The sequence below is a fragment of the Hippopotamus amphibius genome, chromosome 15 (assembly GCF_030028045.1).
Source record: "Hippopotamus amphibius kiboko isolate mHipAmp2 chromosome 15, mHipAmp2.hap2, whole genome shotgun sequence".
Taxonomy (NCBI): domain Eukaryota; kingdom Metazoa; phylum Chordata; class Mammalia; order Artiodactyla; family Hippopotamidae; genus Hippopotamus; species Hippopotamus amphibius.
The window spans coordinates 29517471-29536871 of record NC_080200.1 but is presented as its reverse complement, the minus strand read 5'-3'; the positions used below and the strand labels follow the sequence as shown (position 1 = coordinate 29536871).

Genomic DNA, 19401 nt, shown 5'->3' with positions numbered 1-19401 from the left:
CCCAGGATGGGGCCCCTGCCTGGGTGCAGCCACAACCTCGAGTCTGGCTGGTGGGTGGCTTCCACGTGCCGTGCTGGAGGTGGCGGACCTGAGCCCTCCAACACAGACCTCTCCACCTGGTCTTCCTGCCGGGAGAGGTCCCACCTCCAGGTTTGGGTCTGACCAGAGGCTGCTGCAGCCCAGATGGGAGCCACTCGCAGTCCTGGAGCCTGAAGGATGCGTCCAGGAGAGCGCGGTCACTCCGGGCAGGCGCGGGCACGTGCTTCTCGTGGCACTGCCTGCTCTAGCAGCTCATGCCTGGCCCTTTGGACAGAGGCACCTTTGTGGTCGGTGGAGACACCCTCCGAGGCAATTTCACGGTGGCGGCGGCACATTTGGGGCTTCGAAGGGCACTTGGTTTGTTTGGTCTGTTTTTTTTTCTTTGCCTGTTTGTTTTAAACTTGTTGTCTGTTACCTTGTGTTGAGTGGAAGTGGACTTTTTTTTAAGTAAATGAAAATTTCTAATTTGTCTGGAAGTTTCAGCAGTATATAAAATCAGGTGAAACTGTGAGCGTGTGAGCTGGCTGCAGTGCGCGAGGGCACTCACGCAAGGAAGGCTGGCTGCCTGCCTCGCGCTGCAGCGCATCCTCCTAGATGCAGGCATGCACGTGGTACGGGCAGGGGCAGTGGGCAGGGCTGGGGGGCGCCTGCAGGTGCAGCGGCCCCAGGGCAGAGGAGGAGCAGCTGCTGGAGGAGGAGGTGCTGCTGTCTGAGACAGTGGAGTGCGGTCTCTTGAGGGGGGTGGTGTGGTCACAGGAGGGCACAGCTATGGACGCTCGGGGCCCTGGGGCCCTGCCCCTGGAAGGGGACAGAAAGTAAGTCTTTGGGCCTCTGCTCCAGAAGCGCAGCCAAGACTCAAGAACAAGATGGCCATCCAGAAAACCCCTGGGTTCCTCCCCCGGCGGCCACATCAGGCCTCAGGGGGCCACCGCCCGTCCAGCCCACGGGGGTGCATGGAGGTGTTGGCCCGTGGGGCCCAGTGCACCACGGCGCCTGGAGCTGGGTCAGCAGGGCCGGGTGAGAGCCGGGGCTGTGCCGCTAACCTGCCCCCTTCGCACCGTGATGGACGGCCCTGTCGCTTAGGGCCGCATTGCTGGGCTTGATGTCCGTGAACAGCCTGCCGCCTATCCCCACGGGCACCACCTCCTGCAGCCTGAGTTCTAAGACAGGAGCGTGTGGGGGAGTTTTCTAAGCAACTCCCTGGCTTTAATTCCACCCTGACAGCACTCTGCAACCCTTCCCCCCCGCCCCCCCCACCACCGGACATGCCGAGGTGCCCATTCCGGCCTTTCTCAGGGAGCCCAAGGGGGTGAACCAGGAAAAAGGAAGATGTGGGACCGCAGAAACTGGGTGTCCAACCAGGGAGGGGGGGGTCTCTGTGGATGAAGGGATGTCCACCTTGGAGTGGGACAGAGGCCTCCAGACGGCATGGCCGCAGGAAAGACAAACTGACAGGTGTCTGCACATGCTTAATACTGAGAGGGGATCCAAGCACAGGGTGAGAGCTTGAGCATGAATTAACGCTCGGTAAACCAAGCAAAGAGAAAGAGAACAGCGGCTACAGCTGGGACTGAGAGGGAGGGGCAAGAGCAGGGGGCACGGCAGGGGTGGGGGACAGGCCTTGGGGACCTCCTGCCCCCCCATAAGGGCTGACGGACTCCGAGGACACTGAGAAGCCACTGGGAGCCCTGAACAAAGCTGCCGTGTGCGTGTGCACGTGTGTGCCTGTGTGTGTACACATCTTGTGTGTGTCTGTGCATGTCTCTGTGAACGTGTGTGTGTACGTGTCTATGCACGTGCATGGATGTGTCTGTGCGTGTCTGTGTGTGCCTGCGTGTGCATGGGGGCTCTACACTCCAAAGGACGTGGCAGTGGGGAGGCTGTGGGGCATCTCTGGTGACAGGTCAAGGCCCTGGCCAGGGTGGCAGCCCTTGAGTGCCAAGTGGTCATGTTTGGATGTTAGGATATTGAGGTTTCTCAGGCCCGGGGTGAGTCAGAGCTGCCAGAAGGAGGCCGTGTGGAGGGGTCGCTGTGAAGATGGCATCTGCAGCAGCCAGCCTGGATGAACTACCACTCTGGGAGTGGACAGAGGTGCTCCAGTGACGAAATCAGGAGAGAGGAGGGACTGAGGGCAGATGTGAAGGAGGAGGGAACGAGGGCGGCCTCACCTGCGGGGAGACCACAGGCTGGCCATTGGCCCAGCACCCATGAGGTCAGGGGCCTTGACCACAGGGTGGGGCAGAAAGCTGACCCCATGGGTCTGAGGGAGTCTGGGAGCCAGGGCTGAGACCTTTCTCTGGAGTGTGGGGGGTGGGGTCTTGCTTATTGTTTTAAGAAGAAGTGTTCGTGTGCTGAGACGGTGCTGACTGAGGGGCCCCTCGGAATGGCCACGAGCCGCAAGCCCAGCCTGGGCTGAGCCTGCACATGGAAGGCCCCTCCGGCGGCTCTGCCCACCTCGGTTCCGCAGAGCCTGCCGCCACAGGATCTTCCCTAGCACGTCCATCCAGGCGGTCTTGACCTCCGTGGAGCTCGCCTGGAGGATGTAGGTGTCCTGGGATTTCTGCCGCCTGCGGAACCAGATCTCAAAACTCAAGCCGCTGTCCCCGACGTTCTCCGCCACGCCGATCTCCGCCACGCCGATCTCCGCCGTCTGCAGCCACAACACCGGAGGGGACCTCAGATCCTGCCCTTTGGGCAACTGACTGCTCTCTGGCTGACGCTGACCCCCTTCACACAGACACCGAGTGGTGTGGACGAGGCCGGGCTGGGGGCGCGTGGGGGATGGGACGGATCTTGTTCTCCCCTCACCACCTCCCCCATCCGCCCACACTGGCACCCTCGCGGGGGAAGGGGTTTGCGGGGGTGGGGGGCCTCTCCCTGGAGACTTCGCCCCCAGGGCCTGTCTGAGGGGACAGGTGAGGGCCACGCCCGAGACCGCCCAGGGGAGGGCCTCCCCTGTGTTCTGCCCGCCTTCACCCAAACCCGAAACGGAGTCACCGATGAGGTGACGTCTGTTGTCCAGCCCCTGGACGGGCACACAAGCGAGAAGGACAAATGTCTCCTTGAGGCTTCTGGAGGCCCCCAGGCTCCAAAATTCAGCCAAAGAGCCACAATAACAAATCATCCTGTGTCCCCTCCGGTCCCTAGCGCCCTGCCTGCCTGAGTGGTACCTTGAAGGACTGCTTGTACGCGTACACGTCGTGGTCTCCATCCACCTTCTGGGTCTTGCTGAACAGGATGAGGTCCTCAAACAGGAACACGCGCTTCAGGTGCTTCTTCCTTCCGCAGCAAACGAGCAACTGGTCCTGGCACCTCAGCTGCCCTGCTCCTTCAGATTCACCTGTGAGCGGGCCAGGCTCCCTCAGGGGACTGAGCGTGGTCTGGTCCCAGCCCGACCGCAAGCTGTGTCATGAAGCCTCCACCAGCCAGGGCGATAGCCGCATAGGGGGTCATTTGCACCCGGCCAGGCGTCGCCCCTTCCCTCCCTGGACAGCCCCATCCTGGGAGATGCCTCAACTATCCCAGACCACAGGGCTGAGCTCACAGAATGAGGACTTGGGGGCCAGCAGGTCTCAGGGTGACCACCTGGGGCTGCTTGAAACCCTTAATGCTGCTTTAACGAGACACCTACATTTTCCCTTGGAACAGGCAATTCAGTGGCCGTCCTGCCTGACAGGGAGGTCTCCCCCTGCTGGTCCCGGGTACCAACCTTGGCCCCCTCACCCTGCCCCCCCAGCAGAGGCGAATTGGCAGGTTCAGGGCCAAAGCCCAAGGCCAAGCTCAATTTTTCTCACACCCAGTTATTTAGCATTGAGAGCCTGCCTCCTTTTCCTACCGTGGCAGCTGCTCCAATGGCCTCTCCCGGGTGGTCCCTCCCCGCTAGGGTCTGGGGGGTCTCCGGGGCGGGGACCTCCCCGCAGGCCTGTACTACCCACCAGGGCCCCAGAGCACTCACGTCGCAGCCGCAGACGGCGTCCACGGCCAGCAGATCGTCGCCGTGGCGCAGCTGGACTCGCACCACGCGCGCGCCGGCCCGCAGCTCCTCCAGCTCCTGCTCGCGGGCGGGGCAGCAGCCGGCCTCCTCGACCAGGTCCCGGAGCAGCAGTGCGTACTCGCCCGTGTGCTGCACGGGCTGCAGCAGGTAGGAGGCCAGGTCCATCTTGTTGCCTGGCTCCTGCTGCTCGTCCTGCAAGGCCGGGCAAGAGGGTCAGCCTGGGCCAGGCTGGGGCGGCAAGGCTCACGGGCAGGGGTGGGGGGTGGGGACGACCTTGAAGAAGGCGCTGCCGTAGCCACAGAGCAGGGTGTGCGACCGGGGCCTGTTCTTGCTGTAGAGCGCGTATGTGCCGAACCGCTCCTCCTGCAAAGCGAGGGCGCGGCGTCTGAGGCTGGGCTCGGGTCGGAACCTGCGCAGCCCTGCAGGGTCTCGCTGCAGTCAGGAGAGGGGACTCAGCTTCCCAAACGCGGTGGCAGCTCTAGAATTGGTCTCAAAATGCCAGTTTTGGGGGAAGAGACAACAGGGGGCGCTCAGAGGGCGGGCCCGCGGGAGGGTGTGAAATACTCATTAACAATCAAGAACCAAGGTCGTCTAAACATTCAAAATTCTCAAGGTTACTGTCAACATAAAGCAACGTGTTGCACATTACGGCTAAAAGCACTTTTAAGAAATAGCTGAAAAGACACACCACGTGGGGTTTCCTTCCCTCACGGCTGTTCCGTCGTGGTGACTCACGTTAACAGTGCCTGCGGTGCCCCCTGCCCCAGCACAGACGCGGCCCCGTGCCCAAAGCTGGCTTGGTGACTACTTGTTGAAAGAACTTTCTTTTCAGGGTAAATTAAGAATGTTATTAAAGACAATACTCACGGTTGAGAAGAGACTTAATAAAACCTCCGATCTCCTCAGAATACTCTGTGCACCCACGCGGCTCTCAAACCTGGGCAGGCGGGTCTGGAGCCCCTCTGGAAGGAGGGCTGGGCAGCCTCACGGGAGGACGGGGAGCGGACCAGGTGGCCTTCCTACGCGCAGGGAGCACACTGATTTTGGAAGTTGCTTTTGGCCGGCTGGCCGCGAGGGGCGGGTCGCGGACAGATTAGGTGTGATGGCGCAAGTGCAGACCCCGCACGTGCGGCTCTCGACCGGGGTGCCACCCGCTGACCCCGAGGCCCAAGTGTCCAGAGCCAGGTCGTAACCCTCACAGACGCGTCTCCTGACCCGGACGCAGGGACCACTTGCCTGAAACGTGGGCCTCTCCCAGCACAAGTGGGGCTGGCCTCACCCTGTCCGCAAGGTGGCCGGGGACTCACGTGTCTCAGGAACCCGCTGCCCATGGCCCAGGGGTGGTGTCGGCAGCACTCCAGCTCCGGGAGGAAGTGCTGGCAGTGGAAGGCGTAGAGCTGCTCCCAGTTCCCGAAAATGACGCTGCACTTCCCTCACAGGGCCTGGGGCAGGTCCGTCCTTCCCATTTCTGGAAAATAGTTGTCGATGACATACCCTAAGGACCTAACATACTGCCTCTCCGTGGAGGTCACCTCGGCCAGCACGTGCTGTGGTCGGTTGCTAGAAGACAGAGAGCCGAGGGGAGGCTCAGGCCTCACGGCCGCTGGCCTCACAAGGTGATTTGTCAGCACTGCTCCTGCCTCGGAAGAGACAAGAGACTGAAACTCCAGAGCAATGAGCACGGGGTACAGACTGGAGACTGGAGACGCGCAGAGGCCTCTTTCCCATTGTTTCCTGTCTTTGGCGACGAATGAGTTCGAGTAGCTTCGTACCTGAGTTGTCCCCTCACCTGTCCTGGAGTCGCTCCTCTGATGTAGAAAAGCTCAGGGAGGCTATAGCAGAAGGAAAGCTGTTGCACTGACATTTCCACACTGCCGATCGTGGCCTTTTCAGACGAAAGATCCCCTCGGAAACTGAAAAGGAGAGATTTGCAGCCTCCCTAACTTCAACCCTGAGTGCAGATGGTTTGATTCTAGCTCTGTCTTTAGGGGGCAGCTCTGGCAGGAAGAAGATTCGCACGCCTGCAGCAGGGAGCGCTTGCCGCGAAGACTGTGCTGGAGATTTACAGGAAAGCCAGTTTCTGACACACACCGGCTGCTAACCTACCACAAGGTGGTCCCCAAAAGTCAGCTTTACTTAGTGACCTCTGACCCAGACGCAGTGAGGCCACTGCAGCAGAGGCTGGAGAGCAGGCCTGGGGGCCCAGGTGTTGCGGAGAAGGACCGCGGGCAGAGGGCCCCATCCAGGCTGGGGTTCCCAAGCTGGTGTGGGGCCCACGCACGCTATGCGTTTCTTCCCTATTTGATAGCATCCCACCAGCAACATTTTGAAACCACTCAATCCTAATGACACCAGTGGGGGTTGGTAGATTTTTCCTGCCATTATTTGTCTTTACTTTTTTTTTAAATTGGAAAATAGCAGCCAATGGTAGGAAATACACGTGGTCAGATGCTGTGAGTTCATCCTGTCTGCAGCACAGCCCGGACGCCTGCAGCCCCTCTCACGCCTGCAGATCTTGCAGGTGCTCCTCGTTTCTGGGGAGACAGAGCCCACTGTGGGTTGGAGCCTGGAGCCATGGGAGGCTCCCCCACACCAGGGGGCTGGCACCCAGGCACGGCCACCACGTCACCTCCTGTCAACACTCACCAAAAACACGTGTCCTTCTTCAATATCCAGAAAAAAATACACACTAGCATGGTCTGGGCATCTGGACCAAGTAAATGGAAATGGACTCATAAAGGCTAGAAATTTCTGGGGAAATGACCACTGGCCAGGTGAAAGGAGCACCCTCTGGACAACTGGGTTTCCGGGAAGACGGGGTGGTTTATGCAAAGCTCCCGCCCTGGGCCTGGCGTCTGAGGAGGCCTCGCTCCTTTGCAGGGGGTGTGTGGAGTCCCTACCGCCAGACCTGGGCTTGGCGGGTCTGAGGCCCGTGACCGGCGGGAGGGGTACCATCCCCAGCGGCAAAGGCAGGACAGCTTCCCCAACCTGCTCTCTCCCCAACCCAGGACGTCCACTCTGGGTGGCCAGGCGTCTCCCAGCGAGTGGACGGTGCCTACCCCTGCGTTCAGCTGCCCCGACGCCTTCAAAAGGAGCTGGAAGGCTGCCCACGGACCTGCAGCTCTCCCGGCAGCCTCCCCCAGCCCACAAGGTCCACCTTCAACAAGACTGTTGAAAGCTGCTTCAGAAGAGCATTCTGTAACCATCTCGGTTCAGACTCCAGCTGCTCTCTGGAGGAAACCAGGAGGTCGCCCCCTCCAGCCCACAGCTCACTATAAACAGGGACAAACAGCCCAGAGGCTGTGAGGCCAGGCCAGCGTCACTGACTATCACTGGGGTGGGTGGGGTCCTTGACCACTTTTTATCCAAACAGTTAATAAAAAGTACCTTTCTGCAAACATTTTCTTAAAGATTTAACAAACTAAATGGACATCTTTGTTTGGGCAACAGATAAATGGGCACACGCTTCTCACCTCAACACTTGGACTTTTTTTAAAGCAATTTTTAAGGTTTAAAGCAAATTTTAAGGAATTTCTTCATATTGTGGGTTTGACTTGCTTATTATAATTTTCTATAAATGGGCTCCAGATAACTAGAGTTGGTTGTTGAACCATCAGAGTGGGTGTGCTAGGTCACCCCATGCCCTGAAAAAGGAAGCAGCTTTTAGTGATTCCGTTCTCAGAACTGGGAGGTCACTAATGTCTTGCTTCGTATCAGATGTGTTTCAGCCTGGACCCCACGGGCGGGCCTGGAGGGGTGTCTGTGGGTTTCCCACGCTGTCGACGTGCACTTAACAGCTTTGGGTCTCTAGCTCCCGCTGACCACTAGGCCCACAGGTTGGAGGGCATCCTCCTCACCTTCCTGCTCGCCCCCTCCCATCCTCCTCGGAGGGGTGCACCCTGGAGGGGGAGGACAGACTCCAGTTCCGAGGGACCCGAGGGCTCTGGGCACGTGGCCTCAGCGGGGGCTGCTTCTCTGAGGCCATGGTGCTGGTCACCTCCAGGCCTTGGATAAAGACCCCAGCGTGGCCCAGCTGGTGGCAGTCCCGGGGGCCACTGTCAAGCTGAGGAATCTCAAAGCTTTGTGTTTTCTTCATAATTTTCTTCAGGGGGTGCTTCCTGGGGTGGGCGGCAGGTGTCTGGGTGGGCTCAGAGGAGCACATGGAGCTGCCGTCCTCTGCGTGCACACCTGGGCCCCGGTGCTCACCCTCCTGCCCACACAGAGCAGCTTGTCCAGGGAGGCCGGGCAGCAGCTGGCCCCACGCCCCTGTGTGGCCCTCGTGGTCAGCCGGAAGGGTCCAGGGAGGCTCACGGGGCTGCCCCTCGGGTCCCTGGGCAAGCTCGTGCTTCAGGGGGCTCCGGCCCAGAGGCAGGGTGCCGGGGCCCGAGGCTGCCTCTCCGAGGGCCTCTTTCCAGTGGAGTTGGGTTTTCCGGCTCTGCAGCCATGAGGTGTGCCCCCACGGCAGCACCCACCACTCGCCGCGCGGGCCCGACCCCGCCACGCGGGCGCTGGGGAGGCTCTGCACAGCCTCCTGAGGACAGGTCCTCAGGTCCCTGGTGACCAGGCCCGGGTCCACATGCTCCAGGCGCTGACTGCACTGCAGCGTCCACCCGCTCACCTGCACAGCACAGGAGGGCACCGGTCCGCGCAGTGAAGGACAGTTATGACCAAGGCAGCCTGGGTGGCCCCACCCAGCACCCTAGGTAAACTCAGGTCACATTCTTCCTGCTGACCAGGTGGCCCAAACCAAGGACCAGGGGGAGCCAGAGGCCAGAGTGAGAGGAAGACCCTCTGCTCACGGGGGCAGCTGCCGGCCAGACTATACCATGGGACGTCAGGGCTGGAGAGACCATGAAACAGTCCACATCTCTGCCTGGTGTGGGACCTGAGGACCAGGGACCGTAGGCAGAGAGTTCCTGGCCTGCCCTGGCCTCTTGGGTTCAGTGGTCTGAGGACTCTGGCCCTGGCGCCCTGACGGCAGGCAGTTCTAGGGCGCTGGCGAGAGTGCAGGGGCTGCTATGCCGCAGCGATCGCTCTGGGGTCTTCAGCAGTAAGTGGACTCTTACACCTGAGCTGGTAAATAGAAAGAACCATTCACGCGTCCATGTGGCCTGTCTGTCTGGAACAATAAATGAACTCCTCACAGGTATGTGGAGAGTCTGGGGGTGGCGCCCACCTCCCACTGAATGTCTGCAGCAAGGAATGGGCAGCGAGTACAGCCGGGAGGGACTGGGCTGGGGCTCTTACCGTCTCGCAGGACTCAGACCGGCAGGCCTGCCTGGCCCGCACACCCTCCCTCCTCTCAGCCAGGTCGGCCTTGGTGCTCAGACTCCTTCCGAAGTCCTGGGTCCCTTCCTCTGTGCCTCCCAAATCCTCTTCCATCAGCCCCAGTCCTTTCTGACAATACTGCTGTGGTCCAAGGAGCAAACACGGAGAACAAGCCCCAGCAGTGGCCCAGGTGTCCCTGCATGTGTCCCAGTGGGCACCCACCATCCGCCTGTCTGGGAGAGCCGGGGACGCCTGCCGCTGCTCCAAGTTCCCTGCAGACAGCAGCTCCAAAGGCACGAGGAATTTCTCTCTTTCTTTTCCAAACCACGATGTGATCTAAGTAGGAAAAGGTTTTACTTTTAAATGTGTGAAGGAGTCTGGCCCTAAGATCTCAGAGGACAAAGGAGGTGTCAGATGCCACCATGGGGCCGGGGCACCTGGTTCCTACAGCCACACACCTCATCCAGACAGCGTCTGCTGAGCGCACCCTGAGTAACCGTGGCAACGAAGGCCACCTGGCCTCAGTTTGAACCACTGTTCTCACTCGTGATGTTCTAATCTGTGGATGGCAGTGACTGAGTTCGGGCTGCAGCGGGGTTGGGATGACCACACATCTCTGTGGCTCAAGTTTATAGCTATTTTCACTGTTTGGAAACTAGGGTCTTTGAAAAATGGACCATTGCTTCCTGGGGGCTGTGGAGAGGCAGGAGTCCCACATGCACACCCGTCCCACCCCGAAGGGCCTGGGTGCTCTCTGTAGAGGGTGAGGCAGGCAGGGGCCAAGTGAGCACTGAGTCTCATCTCCTCCCTGACTTGTAGCCAGGTCCTCCCCTCTGGGGGGGTCAGACAGCATCTCTGGAGGAGCTGGCCAGCCCAGGAGGAGGGGCCAGCAGGGGGCCTCCAATGGCCCCATCCCCACTCATGCCCTGGGCAGGCAACCCGGAATCACCAGGAGAGCCTCTGGCATGTAAAAGAGGAGCTAGAACACCCCTGGTGCCCTGACTAGTCACCTCCCCACTGGAGCCCTGACTGGTCACATTCCTCCTGGAGCCCTATTGGTCACCTCTCCTAGGACACCGACCTGGTCACTTCCCTCCTGGAGCTTCTTCAGTTCCTGCAGACTCTCCAGCTCCTGCAGACATCTGTTGGAGGTGAGGACCAGCCTGTGGACCTCCTCGTCCACCTGGTTGTGCAGCCTGGAGGCAGCGTCAATGGCGTCTCTGCAGAGAGAAGGCAGCTGTTGGCTGAGGCATCGTGATCGCCTGTGTGTGCACAGCGAGTCCCCAAGGAACATCCACGGGGGACACCTGGTTACAAACACCAACTGCACTCTTTGTACATCTGACAGAATCAGAAGCCCCAGAGGAGGCCCTGAGCCCAAGCAGGACCATAAACACGTGAGCTGTGACGCCCCGACAGCCACAAGTGCGGGCGCCCCAGAGATGGCAGGGAAATGTGCGCGGGTGGCCCAGTGCCCCGGAGGCAACAGACAAGGAGGCCCAGGAAATGAGCTTTGTCTCCACTTGAGCCCTCCAAGGAATCTGCTAGGCTTTCCCGTAGTTAAAAAGGGAATTACTCTCTGGTCAGTCACAGTGTGTCCATCGGAGGAATGGAAGTTTGAACTGCTTGGAGACACTGCAGGTGGTAAAGACGGGCTTCCTGTGACTGGGCAGAGCGCTGGGAACCACCCTGGCTGGGCTGTGGTCCGGCGCTGCCCGGAGGGACACTTACAGGTAGTCTTGGCCGGCGCCGTGCTCCTCCCTCCTGAGCCGTGCCAGCACGGCGCCGCCTTCCAGCCGCAGGGCCACCAGCCGCGCGTCTTCCAGGACACAATTCATCATCGCCTCGTGCGTGCAGATCAGCTCCGCAGCCTCCTGCCCGGGAGGCAGAAACGTGCTTGGAAGCCCTCCTCCGGCCCTCCCGAGCCTAGTGCTCGTGGACATGTCAACGTGACCCATGTCCTTGCTCTATCAACCAAGCTAAAAGCCGGTGGGCTGGACGCACCCCCACTGGCCGCCCGGTCCCCGCAGGAAGGTAGCACAGCCCCAGATGCCCTCGCCCGAGGGGAGGGAGGTCTGAGGGCAGAAAAAAAGAGCGAAGCTTTGAGGTGGCAGCAGGAGGAGACCCTGGCATTTAGACAAGGCTGGTGGATTTCACCGCGCACCCTGGGCACCGGGAGGTGTCTCCAGGCCCCTGGTCCCTAGGCCGTCGAGGTCCCTCCGGCCATCTACCTCCATGTCTCCTTTGAATTACTCATTCCTGACAGCAATCACTTGTGCCTTGGTGGCATGTCAGCAAATGTAATGGTGATGTTTCTCTTCTGGGCAGAGGGGGATTTTTTTGGTCACAAGGGGGAGGAAGTAGTCTTTTGGAAGTTTTTTGCTAATTGCAAGGGATACAGGAATGAAAAAGGGCTTGAAAATTTCTGCTGAAGATGATGGTTTTGGCCAAACCATTGTGTTCCCACCTATCTGTCAAATAAAATAAAACACAGGAGAACCTACCTGTGCTGTGCTTGGGGTCCTGTGCGTGTTCAGGGAGCGGACTGAATTTTGTAGGAAAGCAATGGCTTCCTCGCAGTTCGAGGTGAAGAGCTCCAGCTTCTATTGAGGTTTGAGAGCCAGGAGACATAAAGACAGGTTCTACAGACGCTAAACAGCAGCTGTGAGGTCCCACATACGAACCATCTCAGGTTGTAAAGCCTGCCGTGTGGCCGCCGGGTGACCTCTGTGCACCTGCAGAACTCCTCTCCCGCCCAGGGTGGGATTTCGGCGGCATTCCCAAACGCGCCACGGTGTGGTCGTCCAAAAACAGACTGTGGATGGTGACTACGAGGGGTGTGAGCCTCGGGTGGGCGGATGCCCTTTTCTAAGTAAAAGCATCCGTCTAAGGAGAAGCCCAGGAAACTGGCACGTGCAGCAGCTGTGAGCTGCACCTTACCTGACGGAAGCAGATCCAGGCACTGTGGCTGTAGGGAAAGGAGCCCTCCAGGTCTGCAGTCAGCTGGGAGCTGTCGATGAGCTTGTGCAGGGCCTTCAGGGAGCCCACCAGCTCACACTGCCAAGGAAGGTGTTCACCGGTCATGGCCATGGACCTAGCCCTCAGGGAAAACCACTAGAGTGGCTCACTCCTGGGAGTACTGCTGTTACTGGGCTGAGAGGATCGAGAGGCGACTTCAGGGCTCAGCTATCCTGCCTGCTGGTGGCATTACTGGAGTGTGTGTGGCTGGACACAGGAATCTAGGTGAGATGTGAACGGAGAGACAGCAAAGAGAAATAAAGACCAAGAGGACAGAAAAGTTGGGGAAGAAGAGAGGGCAAGATGCTATCAGGAAAATGGCAGGAGGAGGAAGGGAAAAGTGAGAGGACGGATCCAGGATGAGCTACTTCTGGTTTGGCAGAGTTGACCCCCCAGACAAAACTACAGACTCTGGACAAAGTATAACGACAGCCGTATGAAAGCTCTGGAGGGTGAACAAAGCTACCATGGAGGCAACTGAAACTGGGTAAAAGGACGGGCCTGGGTGGCTCCCTGTCATTGTGGCTTTGGCCTGAAGGCAGCCTGCCAAGATGGTAAGACTGGAGTGGCTGAAGCTCTGATACAGAGCATAGAGCTGGGGTAGAAAGTGAAGATCAATACCCACTCGAGCGAGAAAGCTGGGGAAAGGGAGCTCCAGCTGTGTGTAACTGGACCTACTCAGTCTAATCAAATTAAATATATGCTTAAAACAGCATTCTGTGAGCGCTTAGATCAGAATCCAGAGTCTCTGCAACACAATATTCACAATGTCCAGAATACAATCCAAAATTACTTGATGCACAAAGAATCAGGAAAATGTGACTCATTCTGAAGGGGAAAAGACAATCAACAGAGATCAACTCAGAAAGACACAGATGTTATAATTAGACAAGGACTTTAAAGCAGCTATTAAAACTATGCTCAGTGATGAAAAATGGAATTAATGAGAAGGTAGGGAACCTCAGCAGGGATGTAGAAAATCTATTTAAAAACCCACTGAAATTTTTATAGCTGAAAAACACGGTATCTGAACTAAAAATTCACAGGGTGGGCTTAATAGCTGAATGGAGTAAATGACCTTGAAGATAGATCAATAGAAACAATCTGATCTGAAGAAAAGAAAAGAATAAAAAGTGAAAAAAAAAACCCAGATTCTCAAAGATTTATGGGACAATATCAGTACTGTATGTGTAACTGAAATCAAGAAAGAGAGAATGAGGCAGAAAAGACTCAAGAAATAATGAGGGACTTCCTAGGTGCCGCAGTGGCTGGGAATCCGCCTGCCAATGTAGGGAACACGGGTTCAATCCCTGCCCCAGGAGGATCCCACACACTGAGGAGCAACTAAACCCGTGCGCCACAACTACTGAAGCCCACGCGCCTAGAGCCCGCAACAAGAGAAGCCGCCACAACGGGGAGCCCGCGCACTGTGGTGAGGAGTGGCCCTGCTCGCCACAACTAGAGAAAGCCCGTGTGCAGCAACAAAGACCCAACACAGCCAATTAAAAAGAAAAGAAAATAATGACTGAAAACTCCCTAAATTTGGTGATAAACATAAATGTAGAATTTCAAGAAGTTCAGCCAAACTTAACAGGATAAACAAGAGGAAAACCATGCCAAGTCATACTAGTCAATTTACTAAAAAAGGAGAAAATCTTAGAAGTGGCCAGAGGAAAATGACACACTTCCTACAGATGAACTTTTTTTTACTATGAATTTTTCATCAGAAGACAACAGAACAACATTTTTATAGTGCTGAAAAAACATACAAACAAACTACTGTCAGGCCAGGATTCTATATCTATTGAAAATATCCTTCAAGAATGAAGGCTGGGAATTCCCAGTGGTTAGGACTTTGCGCTTCCACTGCAGGGGGCACAGGTTTGATTCCTGGTCAGGAACTAAGATCCCACGAGTCATGTGGCACAGCCAAAAATAAATAAATAAATAAAAATAAAAAAGAAATCTAAGTTCTGAGGAAAAGAGTGAACATTAAAAAAAAAAGAATGAAGGCAAAGTAAAGACGTTTTCAGTTAAAAGAGAAGGAAGCAAGAAGAGAAGGAAAGAAAACAAATGAGGTGGAGAAGAAAGACCAGGTTTTAGAAAGTTACGCTCTGCAGCCAAATCCTGCAAGAATCCAAGGCACTGGAGACAGGCATCCAGGCTCCCACACGGACGCGGCAGACCCTACAGCGGTTCTTGCACACACTGTTTCCCCCGGGCGCCCTGAGAGTTAACCTCACACGTCGCTCAGCGTCTGTCTGTCAGAGTCGTCAGTCAGGCTGATGCTGGCGGTCTAATACCATTACCTGGATCGCTTCATCCTTGTCAGGCCTAAATGCTGATTCTTTATCCACCAGCAGCAAAATGCTATGGACTAAGGGAGGAGATGTGTTCTGAAATAAGTGAGAAAGAAATAGAGATGAGCTTTCCAATTTTTAACTCCATTGATATTTTTAACTTTTACTTTGATATTTTCCCAAAGCATCTAAAATGCGTAAAATGTAGTTGCCTTTGCTCTGAATGGAAATTATTTGCCCTTATGAGTTTTAAGGTAATCAGGTTTATAGATTATAGTGTGCATAGGATAAATTCTCCCTTTTGAGAGCACAGCTCTCTAAGAGTTGACATAACACAGTCACGTAACCACCGCCACAATCAAGACGGAAGAGAGTTCAGCATCCCCCACACTTCCTTGCACGCCTTCAAGCCCAGCCCCGCAGCCCCTGGCGGTCACCCGTGCGTCTTCCTTCTCAGCAGGTTTGCCTTTCCGGATGTCCTGTGAACGCCTCGTGCAGTGCAGCGTTGCCTTCTCTCACCCGGAGGTCTGTGGCTCCAGCCTCTCACTGCTGACCGTGTCCCTCGACTGCAGGCACCACAGCCTTGTCGCCATTGTTTCCAGCTTTTGGTAATCATAAACAAAGCCTTGTAAACACTGTGTTTTCGTTTCTTTTCTGTAAACACCCAGCCGTGGGTTCGCTGGGTGCTATGATTAAGTGCATGTTTAGCTTGTGAAGAGACAGCCAAACAGTCTTCCCGAGGGGCTACACCGTCCTGCACCCCCCCAGCAACACCAAGGTCTTGTTCTTGTCAAGTCTGTGGTTGTAGCTGTATGTGTGTGATCTCATTTTGGTTTCAAGTTGCATTTCTCCAGTAACTAAAGATGTTGAACATATTTTTATGTGCCTATATATCATTCATTAATGTTTTTTGGTAAAGTGTGTTCAAATCTTTTGCCCATATTTTATTGGACTTTTTGTTTTCTTACTATTGAGGTTTGAAACTTTATATGTTCTGGATACAAGTCCTTTCCCAGATATGTGTTTTCCAAACATTTTATCAGTCTTGGCTTTGTATTTTCATTTTAATAACACTGTCTTTTAAGGAGAATTTTTTTTTAATTTGTTTTATCTTTGGCTGTGTTGGGTCTTCATTGCTGTGTGCAGGTTTTCTCTAGTTATGGAGAGCAGGAACTTCTCTTCCTTGTGGTGTGTGGGCTTCTCATTGAGGTGGCTTCTCTGTTGCAGAGCACAGGCTCTAGGTGCACAGGCTTCAGTAGTTGTGGCGCATGGGCTTAGTTGCTCCAAGGCATGTGGGATCTTCCTGGACCAAGGATCAAATCCGTTCCTCCTGCATTGGCAGGCGGATTCTTAACCACTGTGCCACCAGAGAAGTCCAAGGAGAAGTTTTAAGTTTTGATGATATTCAATTTATCATTTCTTCCTTCATGGATTATGCTATTGGGGTCAGAGCAGGGAAATACTTGCCAGAACCAAGGTCATGAAGATTTTCTATGTTTTCTTCTGGTGGTTTTATAGTTTTAGATTTTACATGTGGGTCTAAGATCCATTTTCAGTTAATTTTTGTATATCATATGAGGTATGTGTTGAGGATTTCCTTTTTTTTCCCTCTCTTTTGCATACAGATGTCCAATTGTTCCAACCCTACTGGTTGAAAAAAATCCTATTTTTTAAAAGTGTTTATGACTGTAATCAAACTCCTCAGTTTCTGTTTGCTAGATTATATTGAGTTCAGATCATTTAGCAATAAAATGCTTTTATTTACCCAGTGTTTCCTCATTCATATTCCCTAAGGGTTTACTGTTTAATACTTTCTTGCAGTGATAAACAAATTTTAGGCTTTTTTATAATCCCCTATTTTGAAATGAACTTACTGGATGGGCCTCAGGACTAACTGATATCTAATTTGTTTTTTTTAAATTAATTAATTAATTATTTGGCTGCATCGGGTCTTAGTTGTGGCACTTGGGATCTTTGTTGCAGCACGCGGGCTCTCTAGTTGTGGTGCTTGGGCTCTAGAGCAAGCAGGCTCAGTAGCTGCAGCCCAAGGGCTTAGTTGCCCCGAGGCAATGTGGGATCTTAGTTCCCTGACCAGGGATCGAACCTGCATGCCCTGCGATGGAAGGAGGATTCTTAACCACTGGACCACCAGGGAAGTCCCTGATATCTTATTTAAGTTCATCCTATATACTTATATTTTTGTTAAGTGGCTTCTTGTGTATGACACTAAATATTTGTTGAATGAGTAAGCCAGAGAAAAGAACAATCTTGTTTCCTATTTTAGAGCCATATTCTATTTCTCTTACTCAGTTTAGCTAAAATTTTGAGTTATCATGCATTAAAACTACAAACAGTTTGGAAAGTGTTTTATATGTCTCATATTCCTGTTTCAGTGAATTTTTACAATTAGGATTTGTTACTATTGCGCAGAAAATTAATGTCAATTCTCAGATAAGAGAGAAGAGTTAATGCCTTACGACAATCACTGTGTTAATAAGGTAATAGTTACCTGTTAATAAGGTAATAGTTACCTACCTGTGGGGTAGGGACAAGCAAATTCTCAGGACTTTCTTCCACCAACGAAAAAAAATCACAATTCCCTTTTCAAAATGGAAAGCTTTTTTTGGTATTTGAACTTTAATAATTTAACAAATTTGAAGTATACTTACCTGAGATAGATATGAAAAACAGTTGAAATTTTTTTGTCCTTTGTAAAAATATGTAACTACTTTTATACATCCCTCAAAACTTAAATTGAAAATGGACACATGACCCTTAAATTCCAGCTCATCTCTATTCCTCTCATTCGGATCAGAGATCTTGCTGTCAGCTGAGCCAAAACCGGGGGAGGGCCTGCAGGCCAGCCTTCTCTGCAAGACCCTCAGGGCAGTCTGAACGCTGGCTCTGTGGAACAGTTATGTCCAAACACAGAAAAGAACTGGATTTCCTCTAGTAACCCCACCATGAAGCTCCTTAGACTATCTGCTTGTAATAGAAAGTCCCAGATGTAGCTGACGCCCCCCCAGCTTCCAGCTTCTGCTCTGGGAGACGTGGGGGTGGTCAGGGACGGCCTCTCTCCAGGTTCGTTTCCCGATGAGACCCTCATGGCCCAGGATTTAAAGAAAGTCTGAACAAAAAGAAATGCTGGGGAAACCGGTAAGTGGCCAGGTCCAATCTGCCTAGAACTCAGGTCGACAGCTGGGTGGGGAAGTGCAGCAAACCTGCCAGGACGGGCTCACTCGTAGCTGCTGGAGGCTGGACCCCAGAGTTCCCTAGAGTGCTCTTCAGCGTTGCCAATATTCACGGTCCCAGCGGATGCCAAAGGAGCAGAGCTACCACATCCTCTGGCTTTGGGAAGGGCCTGCAGAGTGTGCAGATGTGGGTCTGCATCTTCCTGGCTGTGCTGCGGCCCTGTTCTGCTCCCCAGCCGCACACAACACAACACAACACGTGCGTAGCACAGCACGCGGCACGGCACATGGCAGGCGCGCACGCCTCTTCTCTTGCCTGGAAGTTTGGATCCTCTCGCCAATCCTCTCCGGCCTGGCCCCGTGCACAGCCTGTCTGCCAGGCCCCTCTTTCCTTTCCTCAGACTCTGCTCTCCAGCTGCTCAGACTCACTCCAACCTCAGTCACTGAGTCTTTCCTTGGAAGAATTTGTTTGGCATCCCCAAAATGTAGGAGCCTGGGTGAAAATGGCGACCAGTGCTGCACCATTAGAGACGGAACAGAGGACACAGCTTTAGCTCAGGGAGCAGCTGGAGCAGCTGGAAAGGCTTCCAGGTGCCTCTGAGACCCCGGACCCCAGCATAGCGCTTGGTATACAAGAGGCCTCGTATACACACGTCTGAGGGAGACTGAATGTTCTCGGGCTCCCGTTGGGCCCTGGGTCCCTGAAACATCCAGTGGTGCTTCCCTCCCTGTTCCAGGGACTCCCTGGATTTACTCATGACCTGGGATCCAGGATTGGGGCTTCCTGGGGCCACCGCTAGACCACCAGCCTTGACCCCGTCCCAGAAGGCTCCAGGACTCCTCCAGGCCCCCGTCCCTGTCTGGGAGGGTGACTTACTACCCTGCACCCGGGTTTAGTCGGACGGTAGACACGGATACGCTATGGATGGAGGTCATCACCGTTCCTGCTAAGTCAGAGCACGAGCTGGAGCGCCTACATGGCTGACCCTGGCCAGCTGGACTTGAAGGACTGCAGTGAGTCCGCAAGGGGAAAGGAGAGGGAACTTGCTTTCTTCCTTCCACCTCTAAGCTCAGGCCCCTCCCCATGTCTCCAGATTCACACAAGGGAGGTGGTGGCTGGGGATGACCCCTGGCACCTGGAGAGGCTCGGGGCCCCAGGACAGGACCGACCCACTCACCTGCAGGGCTGCCAGGGCCTGGGAGAGGGCGGGGGCAGCCAGGCTCTTGCGCGCGTCCACCAGGAGGACCAGCCCCAGCTCCCGCACCTCCTTCCTGGAGAAAGAAAGACAGGTGTCACATCTCTTCCAGATCACATTTCCCTGTCTCTACATGAGACGCGTCCCCACCCACATCCTCTTGGCTCTACAAGCGCAGGACTCTTGACTTGATACACTTCGACTTTCTGCTTCCTGAGGAATCAGCTCCTTCTTAGTTGGAGGCAACTGCGGGACTCACTGAGGTGGACCAGAGGGTGGGGTGGCCTGGTTTCTCTCTCCCGCCCACCAGCATCCATGCAGGTGCAGCTCTGGGTGAATGAAGCAGGCCCTTCATCCAGGAGGCAGGGGCTGCTGGGTGTCTCTGTGCTAGTTTG

At 55.0% G+C, this 19401-nt stretch overlaps 1 protein-coding gene across 1 annotated transcript in view; it reads right to left on the bottom strand.

Moving 5' to 3' along the window:
- Positions 1-912: 912 nt before the first annotated feature.
- Positions 913-19401, bottom strand: part of PLEKHG4B (pleckstrin homology and RhoGEF domain containing G4B) — a 46129-nt gene continuing 27640 nt past the window's right edge. The window contains 14 exon segments of the mRNA XM_057708449.1: positions 913-1199; positions 2494-2689; positions 3210-3379; positions 3991-4225; positions 4307-4396; positions 5341-5593; positions 7891-8732; positions 9134-9637; positions 10383-10521; positions 11033-11175; positions 11806-11904; positions 12242-12358; positions 14629-14715; positions 18989-19082. Coding sequence (XP_057564432.1) covers positions 1078-1199; positions 2494-2689; positions 3210-3379; positions 3991-4225; positions 4307-4396; positions 5341-5593; positions 7891-8732; positions 9134-9637; positions 10383-10521; positions 11033-11175; positions 11806-11904; positions 12242-12358; positions 14629-14715; positions 18989-19082 — 3091 coding nt within the window. The 3' untranslated portion in view covers positions 913-1077.